The sequence below is a fragment of the Lynx rufus genome, unplaced genomic scaffold (genome assembly GCF_022079265.1).
Source record: "Lynx rufus isolate CCGP_SWC_20201006 ecotype Redwood Valley unplaced genomic scaffold, mLynRuf1.p SCAF_7, whole genome shotgun sequence".
Taxonomy (NCBI): domain Eukaryota; kingdom Metazoa; phylum Chordata; class Mammalia; order Carnivora; family Felidae; genus Lynx; species Lynx rufus.
This window is the reverse complement of record NW_025814889.1, coordinates 127,092,391-127,111,915: the sequence shown is the minus strand read 5'-3', so window position 1 is coordinate 127,111,915 and position 19,525 is coordinate 127,092,391. Positions and strand designations below refer to the sequence as shown.

General features: G+C 49.0%; 1 protein-coding gene across 1 annotated transcript in view; it reads right to left on the bottom strand.

Moving 5' to 3' along the window:
• ABTB3 (ankyrin repeat and BTB domain containing 3) overlaps positions 1 to 19,525 on the bottom strand; it is a 315,600-nt gene that overhangs the window by 39,217 nt on the left and 256,858 nt on the right. The window contains exons 5-11 of the mRNA XM_047066948.1: positions 12,257 to 12,422; positions 9,505 to 9,594; positions 7,469 to 7,570; positions 5,423 to 5,516; positions 5,171 to 5,306; positions 4,230 to 4,450; positions 2,492 to 2,670 (exon numbers count right to left, since the gene is read on the bottom strand). Of these exons, the coding sequence (XP_046922904.1) occupies positions 2,492 to 2,670; positions 4,230 to 4,450; positions 5,171 to 5,306; positions 5,423 to 5,516; positions 7,469 to 7,570; positions 9,505 to 9,594; positions 12,257 to 12,422 (988 nt within the window). The remainder of the gene's footprint in view (positions 1 to 2,491; positions 2,671 to 4,229; positions 4,451 to 5,170; positions 5,307 to 5,422; positions 5,517 to 7,468; positions 7,571 to 9,504; positions 9,595 to 12,256; positions 12,423 to 19,525) is intronic.

Below are 19,525 nucleotides of genomic sequence, written 5' to 3'. Positions count from 1 at the left end.
CCACCCAGGTGCCCCAATACAGTTTATTTTAAAAACCCATAGATTACATTCACTTAATACACAGGATGCCTCAGTAATTTCTGGAATTCCCACTATAGTCTGAAAAAAGGAAACAAAAACCAAGAAACCAAAAACAAGTTTGAACACCTAACCCTGGGAACAGACTTAGGAATGTTTTTCACTAAAGTGGTTGCTTAGGTAATTGCAGGTGAAAGCTTCATTCATTCATTCATTCATTTGTTCGTTCGTTCATTCATTCACTCGTTCATTCATGTTAGAGGGATGAAGGGTGAGGGGCAGGGAGAGTTTGGTTTTGAAATGCTTCCATAGGGTTTTGCGCTCTGTGGAATCACTGAGGCTCATTACCCAGGAGCTGCACTCTTGCTCCCACTTTGGGTCCTGTGGTGGGGCCTTCATCAAGTGCAAATCCAGCCTGCAGGGGGCCCTGAGACTCTGGGCCAGGATAGGCTGCTGAGAATACCTAAGGAGAGCTGCTTTGCACCCCAGGCCAGGTGTTCCGAGGCTCAGAAAGCAGACGGGCCCGGCCGGCCATGTCGCTGCTGCTTTGCTGTGGGGCCATCCCTGCTGTCAGAGAAGGTGGCTCCATGCTTCCTTCTTCACTCTTTTGGAAGCCTGTCAGCCCAGCCTGGTGGGGGAACCCACGGTGCCCTTTTAGTTCACGGGCCCATTTCTCCTGAGACTTCAGAGGTTCCCGTGTCTTAGAGGGACCCCAGACTTCTGCAAAGTCTGTTCTGGAGCAAAGGGGTAAGAGGCTGGTGCTGGAGCCAGGCTGCCTGGGGTTAAGCCCAGGTCTGCCACTTACAAACTGTGTGACCTTGGGCAAGTAATCACCCTCTCTGTGCCTCAGTCAACCCATCGGTCAAATGGGGGATAAGAACATCACCTCCTTCAAAGATTGTGAGGATTAACTGAGTTAATCTTTATGTTGTGCTTAGAATAGTGCCAGGCATATAGTAAATATAAAAAATACATATTTTAGCTTAAAAATCCTCATTTGTGTCTTGAGACCATTATAAAAGGGTTCCGAGGTTAAATGAGTTCGGGAAACGCTTGATTGCCTTTGTGAATTAGGGTATTCAAGGCTCTCCGGGCGAGAAATTGGAGTAAACCAATGTTAGCCTGTAGAAGCAGCTGAAAGCCCTGCTCTCAGGCCAGTATTCGGGGCTGGATGGTACGTGCACTGCAATGGGGTGTTAAATACTTTGGTACCAACCCCGCTGAGGGAATGGCTTTTACAGAACACCCTTTGGGAAATACTCGAGGTGCGTCATACTCCGGCGAGGCCGGCTTCGTGACAGGGTCACTTGTACCGCACTCACCAAGTTGCAGAGCCAGTTTGGAGGGCACGGACTCATTTTATCTTCACACCCACCCTAAGAGGTCAATATAGTTACTGTCCCCATTTTCAGGTAGGGAAACTGAGGCAGAGGGAAGTTAAGTAACTTGAGTGGGGTCATAAGGCTAGTAGTGGCGTAGCGAGGTTTGGATCCCTATAGTTTGGCTCCAGAGTCCATGCTCTGACCCACTGTGCCATATAAATATATATTCATTCCCTCGTGGCCCACTGGGGAGCCCTCAGGTACGCGGTAGTTGATGCACAGACTCCTCAGAGCCTCTCAAGGCAGCCTGGTCACCCTGGTGTTTCCATGGCCACAGTGGTGGGGCATTTGTCACAGTCTCCCCCTTGCCCTTGGCTCTCCACCCTTGATAGGATGGCTGGGGGATGGGCATGCCACGGCTGTCCATTCTTGAAGTTCTCCAGCAACACACGCAATGATGCCAAAGGCCCCCTGGCAGGGACGGAACATCTATACTATATCATCAAACAAGTGACTCTGAAGAGATTTTTAAGAACTGATCTCATAATAGCCCAAGGGATGAACTGATGTTCTGAAGGGGCCGCAGCATTTATTTCTCTGTTGTAGGAGTAAGGGGACCCAGGAGGAAGTGGGGGGAGACTCATCTGATCTTCTGTACCTGAAAAATTTTCTCCAGGGCCCGGCTTTGTGGGAACCCTGGAAAGGTCTGTATCCCATGGATCTTGGGAGCTATACCATTTCCCTCTTCCTGCCGGATTCCTATCTGTCTGGCCAGGCCTGCTCACATCTCGGCACCTCCCTGACACCTTCCCTGACTGACTCACACCCCTCAGAGCCCATGCCACCATTCAACATTGCTTCATAAACCTCAGATGCCCTTGGGGCACGTGTGTTGGCAGCATCTCCCCAGCTTTCCTGCAAATTCCCTGGGTTATTAGAAGTGTCTTGGGACATAGCAGGTGCTCAATAAAACAGCTGCCCACAATGACTGCACAAGTAGCTTTAGTCAGCCACGTACATATGCCACCAGGGGCCATGACGGCAGGATTCGTATCCGGAGGGCAGGATCAGGCTAAGGGGCCATTGAGGTCGGGGACCTCCCCGCTTGTTCTCTGCCGCCGACCGACACCACAGCGTTAAACTCCTCTTACCTTGCTCGCTTTCAAGATCTCGAACATCAGGGGCAGGCCTTGGGTAATGAGCTCCTCTGTGTACTCCTCCTCCTGAATGGTCTTAAACTCCTTCAACAGGCACTGGATAAGAGGCCTGCGGTGTTGCTGGAAGGCGATCCGCAAAGACTCCAGCCACGTGTGCAGTGTCCATGGGACACCTGGGAGAGGGAGGGGAGGGCACGGAGGGGAGGAGAGGGCGAGACAGAAAACAACCACAACAGAAGGTGTGTTTTTATCTGGAAGCTGGCCTTCCCCCAGGACATCACCAAACTACGAGACCAAGAGACCGACTTGGGATGAATACAGCCAGGGTAGTTTGTATTTTTTTTCTCCCCCTGAAGACTTGCAGATGTTGAAACTAAAGATCACAATTCAATTCCCTTAGCTATGGGTGTCCATCTCTGCATGCTCGTCACATCAGCGGGGGCTGCATTTTACAAGCTAGAACCACCGTGTAGAACGTGGAATTGTCACACGCTGCTTCTGCCTACTCCATACTTCTGAGTCCTGACTTCATTCACCTCCACCCCTTCTGCCTTCCGGGGAGACAGAAGCCCAGGGAGGGAAGTGCCTTGCCCGGGATGAGATAGCACCAGGCGAGAGCACAGAGCTGGTGAAACCCATCGGTGGACTCTGTCATCTACCGCACTGGCCAGGACGGACGCGTATGTCGGAAAAAGACCCGGGAGGATTCTGCCGCTGCTCCCCTGTGCAAAACAACTTTCCCATCTGTGGGCACTTCATCAGGTTCTTCCTCCTTTAATAGAAACCCCTCCAGCAGCTGATTGCTGTGATTTGCTTCTCCCCTGTCGAGGTGAGGCACAGAGGAAGAATGCGTCTCACTACTGTTTATAACGAGCAGGCCATTCAGAGCCTGGAGCGTCATCATTATGGTAAACAGGCTCTCTGGGCAGTGGCATAAATATCCCACAGACTGAACAGCTACCCTGAGAGAGGGGCCCACGTCCAGAGCAGCAACAGGGGGCCTCTCCTCAGGCCCTCAGCCCACCTTGACCTGCCACTCCGTGTGTTGAAGGCCCAGGCTAGGTCCTGCTATTCTTGTGCGGGGCTGTTGCCTCTAGACCGGGGAAGACTGGGCGAGCCTGTTCCCTGGACGCACGGAGGAGATGGGTCTGAGCTCGCTCATTCAAGGAAGAGCCACCCCCAAATTTTCCCGAGAGTGGCTTTGCCCCCGCAAGCTCAGTGGGTGAGCCTGGCAAAGAGACGCCCTCGTCCTAGCTGTTGGCCTGGCCGCTGCTTCGTGATTTGGGTGCTCTAAGGCAGTGATTCCCCAACCACTGGGAGCCACCTGGGATGATTGTTAAACATAAAGATTTCCGGCCTTTATCCATCCAGACCCTCAACAGCAGAGCCTCTGGGTGTAGGGCCTGGCAATCCGTATTCAGACAAGCTCCCAGGTGATTCCAATTCCTAAGTTCTCAGGGTCCAGAGTTTGGGAATCATGAGAAAATGACCTGAGGTCAGGCGTTTGGGGCTGGAAGGGTGATGCTGTCTTTGGGGATAGCTCGGGCAGTTTAGCCTGGAAGGGCTCCAACCAGCAAATGCGAAATTCCCTGGGCCTCTGTGTGTGTGTGTGTGTGTGTGTGTGTGTGTGTGCGTGTGTGTGCGTGTGTGTGCGTGTGTGCACGTGTGTGTGTGAGTCACCTAGCACTGGGCAGTGATGCTGTGTCCAGTGGCGGAGGGTGCCCAGACTGACCTATGCTCCTGATATCAATTGTGACATCCACGTAGCCATGCTCAGCGCTGTGATACATGGCCTCCCTCAGGGCTCTCAGTTTGGCCTTGCTGTTGCGGCTGGCACAGAGGGGAGGCGGGGCTGTCTCCGCCAGGTCAGTCCCCTCGGCCAGAATCTCCTCCAGGGACAGGATATCACTCTTCTCCTTCTCTGGCTGAGCGAGCAGTTTGCGGAACACATTCCTGTCAATCATAAACCCAGAGAGGAAGACACTCAGAGATGGAAGGGTTTTGCCGGGGCAGGGATGGGGTGTGGGCAGTGGGGACACCACTCGTGTGAGACAAGGGAATGGCAGGAACAACTCTGGAGTGGTGGCTTCAGAGGCCTGACCACGGGTGCTATGTTTTAGGGCTGGGTGGAGGAGACGGTGGAGCATGACTGGCTTTGTTTCCTGGAGGACAACCTGGAGCAGCTAAATGCTTTCCACAAGTATCCAGAAGGCTCTAGAACTGTGCTCTTTTAACCATCAACCTGCACAGGGTCCCACATGAATTTGCTTTACATGGGGTTATGTGTAATAAAATTGAATGGGGTAAAACCTGAAGGCCATGTGACAAGAAATAACCAAACACGAGGGGTTTTATTATTTTTTAAATGGATCCTTGTCACTTCATGGCAGCTGATGTGACGGGCTCCGACCAACGCTGGCAAAGAGTGGCATCTCTGTGAGGCGGAAGCTGATCCGGGAAAGGACAAAGCAAGGCAGTCTGAGTGGATGTGCGCTGCACAAAGTTGGCTCTGAGCAGAAAGCTGGCAGTGAAGGCCACTGTGGCCAGGCCTGGTGTCTGGCCTGCCTCTGGGCCCCACATCCAGAGATATAGTGGGTCTGGGGTAGGCCTGGGAATCTGCATTTTTAACAAGCACCACTTGGGACCTTGTGGCTTTGGCCCATCCTAGCCTACCTGTGTCCGTGGGCTGCGGCCTGGCTGAAAGAGTTCATATCACCCTGGGGGGTTGTAGAAATTCCATTCCTGTACATGGTTCCTATCAGGGGATCCGCACCACGCTCCAACAGCAAACTAACCAGCTCAAAATTTCCTGCAAGCCCAGAGAAGGGGGTTTTATAAGCGAATAAAGCAAACACACGGTCACAGACACAGCGAGGGCCGAGGTGGTGGAGACCCTTGGCCGGGATGAGAATCAGCAACTCTTACCTACGGCAGCAGCCAGCTGGAGGGGCGTTTCCGAGTAGTTCTCCTCGCCGTGCTCCACAGAACCTTCCACCTTGGCCCCGGCGTCCAGGAGCAGCTGCAGAGGAAGAGTGGCCATTGAGACATTTAAAGACATGTGCTGTGAGGACACGTCAGGAGAGCTGGTGGGAGTCAGCACAGTGCCAATGTTCCTGCCCTCCCTCTGGGTCAGCGGCCATGTGCACAGGGTGAGGGCAACTGTACCTTGGGGGATGAACTGATGGCCCCTCGAATCTACTAGAACCTCGGACTATCAAAGTGTGGTCCATGGAAAAGCAGCATCAGCATCCCCTGGGAGCTTTGAAATGCTGGCTCTCAGGGCCCACCCCCGACCAACTGAATGAGAGTGTTTGCATTTCAGCAAGATCTCCAGGTGATTTATAAGTACATTGAAGTTTCCAGAAGTGCTGACTGAGCAGCTCATGGCATCAGAGTGCTGGAAGACTCCCTTTTCGGGTCGGTTACACAAAGCCTCGGAGAGAGCATTAGAGGGATCTCTTAGAACCACAGAATCTTGAGTTCTGAAGGACTCTGGAGACCACCTGGGCCAATGAGGGCAAGGATGCCTTCTAGAACACTCTGGATGGCTCTGAGTATAGTTTAGCCAATGCTAAATTTCCTGGTCAGGAATTAATAAAGAGGCAGAGTGAGAATCCAGGAGTTTACTCCATTCTGTGCATTCCTGAAGGGCTTCTTCAAGATGGAGATTCTGTCTGTGCCAGATCTCACTCTCAGTGAATGTGCTCTCAGGACCACCAATGGAAAATGGGGAGGGGGGGCAATCTACCTTCTTTGCTACGTATCCAGGGCTCCCTCAGGGCACAGCCAGGAGAGGGCTGACTCCTGGCATTCCGGGACCTGTGTACCTGCAGTGAAGAGGTGGCCTGACTTCTTTTTGGGTTTGCCTGGCTGCCCGCTGCTCCTATTCCTGATTTAAAGGCTTGGGGATGCCACTGCACTTTAAGGGTGGCATTTGTGTCCACTAGGCCACCTCCCGATCCCTTCTTTCTTATATTCCTCTACCAAGAGTGAAGTGGGCAGAAGTTTCAGCTCTCAGCATAACACGTCATACTCTCAACCTCCTGAAACATGACTTTGGGTCTGTCCTAAGGAGTCCCATGACTGAGGAAACAACAAAAGATTCCTGTGGATTTCCAACATTGCCTCATGGTCCCTGGAACACTTATTTCCTGCTCTGTAAACTTCTAAGACGCTTGGAGCACATAACAGCAAGTATTCCTGATGTACCCACAGCTCAGCACCATGAGGCCAGGTGTGATAATGGACCTGGATGCTGAGTTCTTTTTTCCTGATGAAGTGAAGAGCAAGTTTAAGATCTAGAATATATTCGATGGCTATTTGTTGAATACCAACTGTACAAGAGCCAGAAAAAGTATAACCAATACATACTTAAATGCCCAACGGCCCTCGGATGAGGACATCTCTCCGTACTTGGGGAGCCTTGGGTAACTGTTTCAGAAGACACATCCAAAGGCCTTACTCTAGACCTCTTGGATCAGATTCTCAATAAGTAGAATCCAAGCAAGTGTCATTTAGAATCATTCCCTTGGCAACTTGGGGATGCTTCTTTCCACTAGTTAGAAACCACTAGATTCTACACAAACACCAGGGTCACACCTCAGGGGAGGTTCTAAGGTCTCACACCATCCAAGTCTCACGATTCACATTGCGACAAGCAAAATGAACAAATCCACAAAATTGCAGCTCAGGCCCCACCCCCGAGCAACCAGGAACAACTTCATAAGTTTACCACTCTTCTGTGTGAGGCTGCATGTGGGTATGTGATCGTTTCATATTGGTTAAGGCCAGGCCATATAGATCATTACATATGATATTTTCACTTATATGATATGAATGTGCTATATTTAGTTGCAATTAACCAATATGAATCTCTTAGGGAATATGCATGCTGGGAGAGGTGACAGATTTGCATGATGGAAGAGGGTAAAATTAAAGGTCAGATGTGGATAGGGAAATACATTAATATACCTGAACTACAGGAATATGTCCATGCAACACAGCAAAAGTCAGAGCCGTCCAATGGCGGGTCTCAGGGTGGACGGATGGATATTTATGAGGAGTACTGACAACCTATAAACAAATTGAAGTTATTTTCAAAATGTGACCTTCACAATATTTTGATTAGCAAATCTGACCTATCTGTGGCTGGGCATGTGGGCTAGAGATGTACAGAGGGACATTCTAGAAGTGCTTTGGGAAATGTCAGTAACAGTGGGGTAGTGACTTTATGTTCTCTGTGCCTCATGAGGTCTCTTTTACTTCTTGTCTGAAAGGAATTAAACCGATGATTTCTGACTTCCTCTGAGGTGCCTTGGAGAAGCTGTAATGGCAGCTACCACAAGCCAACTCCCCAGCCTGTCCCCTCTTTCTGCTTAAGGAAGGGTGGTGGTTCTGAGAGCCATAGGGTGTCAGACAGCATGAGATGCCATATCATTACATTCGCACCTTCAGGGGAAATTCTCAGCAGCAGCAAACCCCAGGCAAGGCAAGGTCTGCTTTGAGTTTTCAAGCCAGGGAAGACCACTACCCATCTGATGGAGTCACATTCCCATCTGGTCACAGCTCACCCTACCCTGTTCTCATTTCACAGTTCTTCTGGCTTCTCAGTTGACAAGGACCCTCATGCTACTGGAAACCTGGGCACAAAACCTTCCCTGGACACACCACGAGTGAGCAATCTGATACTGGTCCTTCAATATGGGGGGCCTCAAAACACTCTAGGCCAAAAGAGAGGCAACAGGGAAGCTGAAGGTTGGGGCCCTTCAGGAGTGGCACCCACACATGGCTTGTCTCCCAAACACCCCTGGGACCAAACAGCTGTGATGTCTGACTCATTCAGAGCAGCTGAATTCACTCGTCACCTGTCAGGGTAGGCCTTGAGCTGGCTAGGAGTCATGGAATGGGCTAGAGAGGATCAGAGAAGCCCACCAGGACCCAAAGATGAGGAGCCCTTGCAGGGGTCTGCATGGTGTTGGGGGATTCATAACAGGCAAGAAAATCCCCAGTACCTGAAACTTATAATATCCAAAATGGTCTGGATGCAAAACTAGGTCTATTGCCTGTTTTCCTCAGATGAATATAAAACTCACTAATTAAAAAAAGCACAGTACTAAGACTACAAGAACATCTAATTTTGAACTAAAAAAGTTTTATAGGGTTGCTGAGTTAGGACTGCAGCATGCCAACCTTCCTAGCCTCTGGGGCTGCCAGACAGACAGGATAGGACGTGGTCGAAAAGCGTGACTTCACCTATCACAAGCCTCGTGGTGTGTGTGCGCGAACCAGGATTGACTGAGCCCCAAACTTATGCTAGGTCCTCTTTGTATTTATTTCTTCCAGCAACTCTCTGAGATGGGTGTGATTATTCTCCCCCTGTTGTGGATGGGGATGCTGAGGCTCAAAAAGGTTAAGCCACCTGCCCCAGCACAAAAGCAAGTTACTAAGACTCAGCAGTTTCGGAATTTGAGCTTAAGTGTCAAACTCTAAAGCCTGCGGGGGTGCGCTTCCCACGATAAATACACCACACTGCCTCACGGAAGCTTTGCCATTAGCTTTAGGACCTGTGGCTTCAACTCAGCCAATAGGCAAACCAATCAGGATTTGGTTGGGAGGGGGTAGGATCTGAGGGAGCTACACCTTAGGTCAGGGTATGGGAAGCAGCTCTGTCTTATGTGCTGATGGCTCAGGAGAGAGCTCCCTGCCCTGATCCCAGAAGGAATGGATCAGTAATAAGAATCAGACTCAGTTCAGCTGAGATAAGGGAACGCTGGTGCTTCTTGTAGCTTCATTGGTTGTTTTTAAATGAAATATGCATGTGGGCAGCTCCCTGGGATTTGGTTGGGCTGGGGCCTCCAGATGGAGGAAATCTACCGGCTGATTTGACCTATTTGCTGGACTGACCGCCCCCAGTGGTGGCTCTCAGGAGAAAAAGCCCACCCTCTCTTTGCTCGTTTTCCCTGGGGGACTGCCAGGCCCAGGGGCCCTGTAGCCCTCTGCACCCTCACCTCGACATTCAGGTCAGCTCCGGCATCCAGCAGCATCTGAACCATTGCCTCGTCCCCACGGACGCAGGCATACATCAGGGGGGTCATGCCCTGTGGTGGGTTAAAAACCAGAGAATGGAGAAGGTTTACAAGGTAGCTGTGTCACTGGACGATAGCAAATGGAAAATCTTACTTGTGTGTAGGTGGCTATGTTTGTACTCAAAATCCAGCATTAAAAAAATAAATGTGCTGCCTTATGACTCATAAAGTCACAATCCTCCCTATTTTGAAAACCAAAATGAAGGCAAAAAAAAAAAAAAAAAAGGTGGGGGATTGCCGTTTTTGCAATTATCTTTGCTTAAGTTGGAGTATTTTCATTTGTCTGTCCTAAGGTGCAAGAGACCTAAGGGTGTTTGCTAAAACACGTGGCTGATTTCAACTTACAGGTCTTGGGAACTTTCTGGATTCTGTGGTGTCAGTCCTAAGTTATCTAACTCATAAACACTGTTTCCTTGACATTTTTCTCTTTCACAATGTAAGTATCATCTTTGCTCTACACAGCTGCTGGCCAGTGTCAAGGGAAATTGGATGCCTCTGAGCATGCCCCCATCACTGATGTCTGGTTTATCATTTACAAGCAAAAGGCAAGTGAATGAGGAATGGTTTTTAGGAATTCCATGTTTGCCAGTGACTCCTGCTTATTTTGAAGTTCCACAACCATTAGAAGGGAGGGATGGATTTTTCAATAAACAGTGTTGAGAAGGTGGCTACTTGGCAAAACGTGCAAGTTAGAGCTTATCTCGCACCATCTAACTGGATCTGTTTCTAGGTGTAAAAGTAATGGAAGAAATCATGAAGGAAAAGCATTATGGTGTTGAGGACCTAAAACCGAAAACATAAACAAAATTGAAAGGTAGGCAATAAACTGAGACATATTTGTCATAGTATAAGAAAGGGTTATATGCCTAATATGTAAAGAGCTCTTCTAAATAGACAATCAAAGCTCCAGTGAAAAACTGGCAAAACGTAAGGAAAATATTAATAGGGAGGCGCACCTGGGTGGCTCAGTCGGTTAGGCATCTGACTTCGGTTCAGGTCATGATCTCACGGTTCATGGGTTTGAGCCCCGTGTCAGGCTCTGTGCTGACAGCTCAGAGCCTGGAGCCTGCTTCGGATTGTGTGTGTGTGTGTGTGTGTGTGTGTGTGTGTGTGTGTGTGTGTGTGTCTTTCTCTCTGCCTCTCCCCTGCTCACACTCTGCCTCTCAAAAATGAATAAACAGTTAAAAAAATTTTTTTTAAAGATTGATGGGGAAACACATATGTTGTTGGAGGGTGTGTACAAGGAAACAAAGTCTCTGCGAAAGTCATTTCAGAAAGGTTGATGTCTATGAGCCACTACGTCCACTTTTAAGAACTTCCCTAACGATGAACACAGTGTAACGTATAGGATTGCAGAGTCACTATGTTGCACACCTGAAACTACTGTGTCAACTATACTTCGATTAAAAACAAATTTCCCTGGGGCGCCTGGGTGGCGCAGTCGGTTGAGCGTCCGACTTCAGCCAGGTCACGATCTCGCGGTCCGTGAGTTCGAGCCCCGCGTCAGGCTCTGGGCTGATGGCTCAGAGCCTGGAGCCTGTTTCTGATTCTGTGTCTCCCTCTCTCTCTGCCCCTCCCCTGTTCATGCTCTCTCTCTGTCCCAAAAATAAATAAACGTTAAAAACTTAAAAAAAAAACAAAAACAAAAACAAATTTCCCTAATGAAAAAAAATTCCCTAATGAAATAATCAGGGATTTTGAACAAAGACTTGTGTAAATATGTTTAACTCAGCATTATTGATATAAGTAGGGGGAAGCAACCTAAATATCCAACAACTGAGGTATGGTTAACTGAACAAATAATAGGACCGTTTTATGTCGCCATTAAGTGATTTAAAAAATAGTATTTAATGATACTGCAAAGTACCTATAATATAAATTGTCGAAAAAGGCAAGATATTATAAATCTCTGTTTTAAAAAAAATATAAATGTGTGTGTGTGTGTGTGTGTGTGTGTGTGTGTGTGTGTGTTAGGGATCCTTGTTGCTCAAGAAAATTCTTAGCTGCTATTCCTTCCCTGGAACTCACTGCATGAGCTGCCCATATGAGAAACAGCTCCATCTGTCCCTTGTGACTTTCCATCTGGGGCTCACATTGAAAACTGCTGTTTGTTTCTCTGTCCGTGACACCTTCATCCACATGGTGTCTCCCTGACTGGTAGACGCACGAGCTTCTCCCTGTACCTCAGTTTCAGGGACTTGGGGGATAGCTGCCTATATCTCTGAGGTGCCTCCCAGGGTTCCCCAGAATGACTTTTGTGTATCTCAAACATACCCTGAAAGTTTTGTAAAAATACTCCTGCAGTTGTTCTGTGATGCAGTAACAGACAGGCAGGCAGAGAACTAATTTTAACCATGCTGAAAAAAGGACTTGAGGGACACATACTAAATATAAATGATGGCTATCTGGGTGATGGCATTATTTCCTTTCTGGAATAGGCCTATTTTTCTCAATTTTCCATTTCAGCTGCAATGATCATGTGCAATTTCTATAAAGATGAACAAGGATATTTTTATATTTTAAAAACCGAAACTAACTCAATAAATAAATAAAAATCACCCTAAGTCACCAGCAGGGGGAGTGTGTGTCCAGCGCCTGCTGTTGGCAAAGTCGTGGGGCAGCGTACCTGGCGGAGGTTGGAGGGGTTGCCTGTTCAGAGACTCGGGCCCTGTACCTGTTCGCTCATGGTGTTGATCCCATCCGGCCCTAGGAGAGACACCGCCTGCTTCACCAGGTCCGTCCGCCCACAGTTCAGCATCCGGAAACCCAGGTCCTGTTTAAACTTGGCTTCGATGGCCACAGCGTCCAGCTTCCGAGAAGCACAAAAGCAGTCGTCGGCCCTAAGGAAGGGAGAGACGATCAGTGAGGTGCAGTGGCTTCGCCAGGAACTGGTCCTTGAGGACCAGTGAGAGTTAGAAAGCACCAAGGATCCTTTGCCTTTGTTTTTCATGTCAACTGCCTGTTCCTAGGCTCCAATTAAAATCTGGATGTCTCCATCCTTTGTCCTTTATAACTGCTGCTGATCTGTCTTCCTCTTTGCTTCCACAGCATACTGAGCTAAGCATGGTGACAGCTAATATTTACTGAATGTTTACTGTGGGCTAGGCCCTCTGCTAAACTCTTCACACGAATCAGTTTGTTCAATCTCCACACAACCTCAAAAGGCAAGTACTATCGCTACCCCTCTTTAAACCCTGGGGAGACAGACATAGATAAAGGAGTTGCCCAGGGCCACAAAGCCAACAAGCTGGAGTAAACACTGTCCCAGAACCTCCTCTCATCCCCTCCCCTTGCTAATTCAGAGAGTAGAAACTGAGGAAAGGAGCCAGGTGTTCAGAATTCCTGGTTCTGCTTCTCCCTAAGCCAGTTTGTGGCACAAGGGAGGGCACAAGCCCCTCCCTTACGTTTGTGAGGGAACTACCTTCTTTTTTATCGTTGGAGGAAATGAGAGGGGCTATTGTTCCAGAAAGTTTATGGCACCGAGGCTCCCGTTCATCAGTAAGGCTAGGAGCTGGGGGAGAGCATTTGAGGGCCGAACCACAAAGGGAGCCTCAGAAAGTGGGGGGGGGGGGATAGGTGTGTGCTTGACTCTTCATTGAGTTTCTGATACATCATTCGTCTCTTCTGGCAGAGGAACCTTGGGCAGAAGTCTACCCTGAAATATAAACCCAGCTGTAGGAGATACAAGGGCTTGGACAGGAGACCGTAAGAATTTGCTTCTGGCCACCAGGGGGAGCTGATACAGTGAAGATAGAAACCAGAGTAAAAGACTGGAAGCTTGGTGTTGATGTGGGGTCTAATCTGCATGCCCGCCTGAGCAGCTGGGTGTCTCAGGCTAGGTCTCCAACAGCCTATCTGTACAAGCACAGTTGCCCAGGACCCTGGACTCCGGGGTTAAGACCTTTTCATGGCAGGCAGGGGAGCCAAGACCACCCAACACTGTCGGAGGACTTTCTGGGCACGCCTGAGGGCTCCCCAGGTGGTGGGAGAGGACTGAAGGACCCTGGGCCTCAGCATCCAAGATGCAATCCCCTAGGGCACAGAATGGAGCTATGCCATAAGGCATGGTACATGGGGCTTTGGACTTGGGACTCTTACAGCGAGGGTGGCTAGATTTAGCAAATCGAAGTGTGCCGTAGCAAATGCGGTGTGGAACAAATCTACACTAAAACACTGCTTATTTGAAATTGAAAGTAAATGTTTTTTTGTTTTTTTTTTTTTTTTTGACTTGGGAAAGGGCAGAGCCATCTGTCATGATTTGAAAAGAGTCTGAGGACTTAAAAACAGAACAAACTGAGGGTTGATGGGGGGTGGGAGGGAGGGGAGGGTAGGCGATCGGTATTGAAGAGGGCATCTTTTGGGATGAGCACTGGGTGTTGTATGGAAACCAATTTGACAATAAATTTCATATATTAAAAAAAAAATGAAAAGAGTCTGAGGAGAGACCATGGATCCCAGCATCTCCAGAGTTAGAGGAGAAACCCCAAGTGGGGTGGCAGGCTTCATCTGAGTTCCCTAAAAAAGTGGTTAAGAAAGAAGCTTCAGGCCAAATGGACAAGACAGAGCAAAGCGGGTGAGGGCAAGGTGCTGGGGCATACAGCAGAGGCTTCTGGAGGGGGACAGGTGGGTGTTTGCATGTGTTGTGTTGACATGTCTGGAGCCTTGAATGGGTCAGGTGCATGTGCAGATCTTGGGGAGGTATCAGATTTGACTAATTGTAAGGAAAACTTTTCTTCGAAAAGACCATTATCTAGTTCAGGAAGAGGTTGGTTTGTGAACTCAAGAGCCTCCTTCTTAAGAGCAAAGATGCTATGAATCGTCATTGTCAGTGAATTTGCAATCTCCTCTCTCCTGTCTGCGTCGAAGTCCCTTCTGCTATCCTCCATGCTTGACTAATTCTCTCAAACAAGCATTTTGTTTTTTCTCTGGAGTCAAGCTGAATTCCACGTGACTGGCTAAATGTAACTGGGCACCTACTGTGTGGGGGCACCATGGCAGGGGGCTAGGAGGTGGAAGACACAGACCCCGCCCCGTGTTCCCCGAGCGTCCAGACTCATAAACCAATAATTCCAAGAACATCAGGACAAGTGTTTACCAGCTACAGAGGTCCTTGATTTTAATTAGAAAGAGACAAATGGCAAGAAAATTACTGTAGCAAAGATGATGATAATTGTTATTATAGGAAGCTAATGTTTACTGAATTCTTGCTTTTGAAATCTAAGTTCTTTCCATGTATTAGGTCATACAATCCTCACGACAAGCCCATGACATAGGGGCCCCATTCTAGAGGTGAGAAACCTGCCCAAGGTTCATCACGACAAGCCCATGACATAGGGGCCCCATTCTAGAGGTGAGGAACCTGCCCAACGTTGACCAGCGATCTGACACCCCAGTCTGACCTTGCTCGGTGGGACCTGGCACTTTTCCATTGTGCTGGTGTGCCCACATATAGAGGTGCCTTCTGTTTTTTTTTCCAAGTGTTTATTTTTGAGAGACAGAGAGACAGACAGAGCAAGAACACAAGTGAGGGAGGGGCAGAGAGGGAGGGAGACACAGAATCCAAAGCAGGCTCCAGGCTCCGAGCTGTCAGCGCAGAGCCCAGCGTGGGGCTCAAACCCATGAACTGCAAGATCATGACGACCTGAGCTGAAGTCAGACATTTTATCCAACTGAGCCCCCCCAGGTGCCCCTATACAACTGCCTTCTTGAGCGCATCTCCTGGATGTCTCCCAGGGCCCTCACATTTAGTATGTCCAAAATGCAACTTGTTCTTAACACGTCCACCCCCTGCCCTCCCAACCTGTCCCCCAGTCATCCTGTCTCCATGAATGGCACCATTGTCCACCCAGGTGCTCAAGGCCAGAACTTTCTCCCACGCTTGTGTCCATTCCATCAGCCGTTGATTTTGCCACCCAAATCCCAAATCTGTCCACTGCCCTCCAGCTCCACTGCCCACACACTGGTTCCAAACCCCAGCCTCTCTCGTCTAGTAGTGCAGTGGCCTCCTCACTGGTCTGTCACTTCTATTCTTTTTGCTGTCCAAACCAGTCTCTTACACAAGGCAAGAGTGAGCTTAAACTGTAAATAAAACTGTGCTGTGCCTCTGCTTAAATAAGACCTTTCCAATGCCTTCCCATGTACTGAGAATAGAATCCAGCTCCCCCAGGATGGCCCACAGGACTCTGCAGGGGTGGGGCCTGCCCTGCTCTCCCACCCTTCCTTTGGCAGGGGCCACTCTCCACTGGCCAATCTCTCTCCTGACTCGAGGACTTTATTCTTGCCCTTCCCCCTCCTGGCCCCTTCTCACCCCTCAAATAGGAGCTTGAATGTCACGTCCAAAGGAGGCCTTCTATAACAATTTCATCCTTCCTTTTGTTAGCACCTTTTACAATCTGTTACTACTCTATTCATTCTATCTATCTATCTATCTATCTATCTATCTATTTATCATCTACCTATCTTCTTATTTCTTTTCTCCATGAGGATGTCAGCCTCCTGCGGGCAGGACCACATCTATCTTATGCCTGTGTTATGTGCTTAAAGCATGTGGCATTAACTGATAGGTAAGCCATGCACGGCCTGCCCTTTATTCGTGAGAGCAGGCCCCAGGAAACACCTGTTTTTCAAGAATTCCTCAGTCATACAAAGTAAGTAACGATTCTGGTTACTGAATTTTACTGGCTAAAGCAGGTAAGAAACATCTATAAAGGTTTCTGTTCAACTGGTTTGTTAGAGAATTAAACTCTGCCAAATTTAAATTCCTGCAGCATTCCTGTAAACACGACTCAGAGCTCGATTTACTGTCTCTGGAAAGCCTCGGAAGGATCTACCACCAAAGACCAATAGGTCCCCCTGTGCCTGCCTAAGTGTGGGACTTATTTATGCAGAAATCTACTCAGCCGGTCACCCTGGGGCTTCACCAGAAGGTGATCAGCTTTGTGGTTTCCCTTCCAGTGGCTTTCAACGATGCCATGAAAAAATGTGATCAATTTAAATAAGAGGTCAGCTACCGAGGTAGTCAATTTCTCTGATTTCTCAAGGGCCCTGGCCCCAAGAGATTGGCTCAGTAGTTTCCACCACTTCAAGAATGTGCCTTCAGAAAGACGTTTTCCAGGAAGCCTGCAGGCCTGAGCACACACACACGGCAAGTAATCGGGTTTTCTCCCCTAGGAAGGAGTCGGCATTGAGGCGGGATGTTGGTGCATTCTGCTGGTCTCTTGATGCACTCCCAGTGACGAATGGGAGCTGGTGAGTCCTCAGACACATTTTACTCACGTATGAATTTTTAAAGCTAGCACACATAGTAGTTGTGAGCATGAACTCTGATTCTCAGTTCTGCTATTTAGCAGCTGTGTGATCTTGGGGCAAGTCACTTAACCTCTCTGTTTTTGTCTTCTCATCGGTAAAATGAGTTTAGTAATAATACCTTCCTCACAGGATTTTGGGTGTGGATGAAATGAGATAAACCATGTACAGTGCTTAGAAGGAAACAGAGTTTAGCACACGGCTCTCGTTAAATGTTACAGATCTCCTATTACGATCATTATTGTAAATCACCAAGCAAGGTGCATACTGGAGAGAACACACTGAATTTGGAAGAAGCAAATACAGAGACTCGGAGACTGAAGAACACTGTAATAACAGTGTTTCTTAAGGTCTCAAATAGACACCACATCTAACCATTTTCACCAGAATAAAGGCAGTCCTTCTCCCAGTGGGGAAACCCTGGCCCCCAGAGAGACTGCCATGCCCCAGCATGGTTTTGCCAGCAAGCTGTAAGGGAAGGAAGGGGGAACGGGGGTCATGCCTGATCAAAGTCCAGTTTCTGGAATAATTCAACAAGCAGGAAATGGCAGGACAGAGCCACTCAAGGTGCTGTGGGCCTGCCCGGCCAGGCTCCCAGCCCCTCTTTTCTTTCCCACGCCCTGGACCAATCCTGATCCCATGGGTGCTAGAAAGTGCCGGCGGTTCCCAGGCTCCCTGAGCGCTGACTCTGGGCTAACTCTGGGAAGCCTGTCCCCAAGGGTGTGGGCTCCGAAGTGTGACTGCCTGGGTTTGACACCTGGCTCTACCCTCACCAACTGCTTATGCTGTGCACCTAACCCTGCACAGGTAACTTAAACTCATTCCATTTTCTCACCTGTAAAATGGGGACACTAACATTTATACACATTTTACTGATTTAATAAATATTTATTAGTTCTTACCGTGTACCAGGCATATTATAAGATTTTTTTTTTTTACAAATATGAACATGTTCAATGCTCACAATAACCCTGTGAAGAAGGCATTATTGTTATTTACCTATTTTATAGACAAGGAAAAATGGGGCAGAGAGAGGTTAATTAACTTGCTTATTGTCACACAGCTAATAGGGGTCAGGATTTAAAGCCAGGCAGTCTGGCTCCAGAGTCTGTCCCAATAACCACTCTGTACAGCCCAGTTTTTAGCAATGTGCTGGCAATCACAGGGCATCCATGCGTGACTCTGGGATCTGAACCTCAAAGGCCCAAACAGTCCCCGCAACCATGACCTTCCCTCATCAGTAATAAAGAAGCCAGCCTTTATTGCATAGCTCCCTGTGTGCCAGGCAGCATACTAGGTGCTCAATTCCTCCCACTTCAACTGACCTCTCCTTGAAGGTCTTATCATTATTCCCTTTCTACTGACAAGGAAACTGAGGCACAGGGCTGAGTGCTCGACCCCAAAGCCTGTCTCCCATGGGGCAGACGGAACCCAGCGCTCAAGACCAGAGTTCATATCCCTTTGTGCTTCATACTTGAAACCCGGGACAGGTGGCTTAACCTCTGTGGGCCTGTTTTCCCATCTGCAAAGCAGGGTTGACAGCAGCACTTCTGTCCCCAGCAGCTGTGACAAGGATCCAGAGGTCGTACTTTTGAACCACCCAGCACAGTCGTGACAAAAACTGCCCGATACGGAGAATGCACCATTTTGTAATTGTAGGTCCTCTTTCCAGGGATTTAATCAGGCCATCTGGAAGTCCCCCACCTCCCCATCCTCCAACGCCGCACTTCTCCAGTCCTTTCCTTGCCCCCAAGGCCCTTTCCAGCTGCTGTGGGGCCCACTGCCTCTGAGCGTGGCCCTCACTGCGACCCGGCTTACAGAGCCTGAGACAGTCCTGCCATGGCTCCCATGGCTTCTCACTTCCCCTTCAGGGTTTTTGTTCTTGTTCATCTGGGTCTTACCAGTAGGCTGGCAACCCGGGACAGAGCAACTTCCCAGGCCTTTCTCAGAGGCTGTGGCCAGAGGTCAGCTTGGGAGGGGAGGCCATGTGAGGGGTGGAGTCACTTTGCTCGGCTCCCATGGAAGATACCAGTGCCCACCATGGTGGGGCGCAGGCGGAGGTATTTGGCCGCTGTGGGGATCACCCTGGGAATGTGCAGCCCCCCTCTGCCCCCTGGACCCCAGGACCTGTGATTCGGCGTATAGTACGGTTCCCAAGGGCTTGAGATCACCTAAGTTGCCTTGGAACAGAGTAAAGATATTAACAGTAGTCAGAGAAATAGTGAAGATTTACAGTTTTCCTAACACATTCTAGTTAATTCTAATAATGACATTGACAGGTAGCTTTCCCTATGCTAACCATTTCCCATGTAATAGCTCACCTCATCCTCAAGATAACCCAATGGACTGGGCACTGTTCTCTTTATTTTACAGATGAAAAACCTGAGGCATGGAGGTTATGTCACTTGCCCAAGGTCACATAGTGCATAGGTGGTGAAACCGGCTTTCGACCCCGTTGGTCCGACTCCTGAGCCCACGCTCGCATCCTGCTTAAACCCTCACAGGAGCCCCAAAAGCAAGCATCCGTACCCCCATTTTACAGACGAGGAAGCAGAGACCAAGAGGAGTTAAGCATCCTGTCCTAAAGTCACTTGGCTCCTTCCACCTCCATTTCAGCCCAGATCTGTCTCATCTCAAT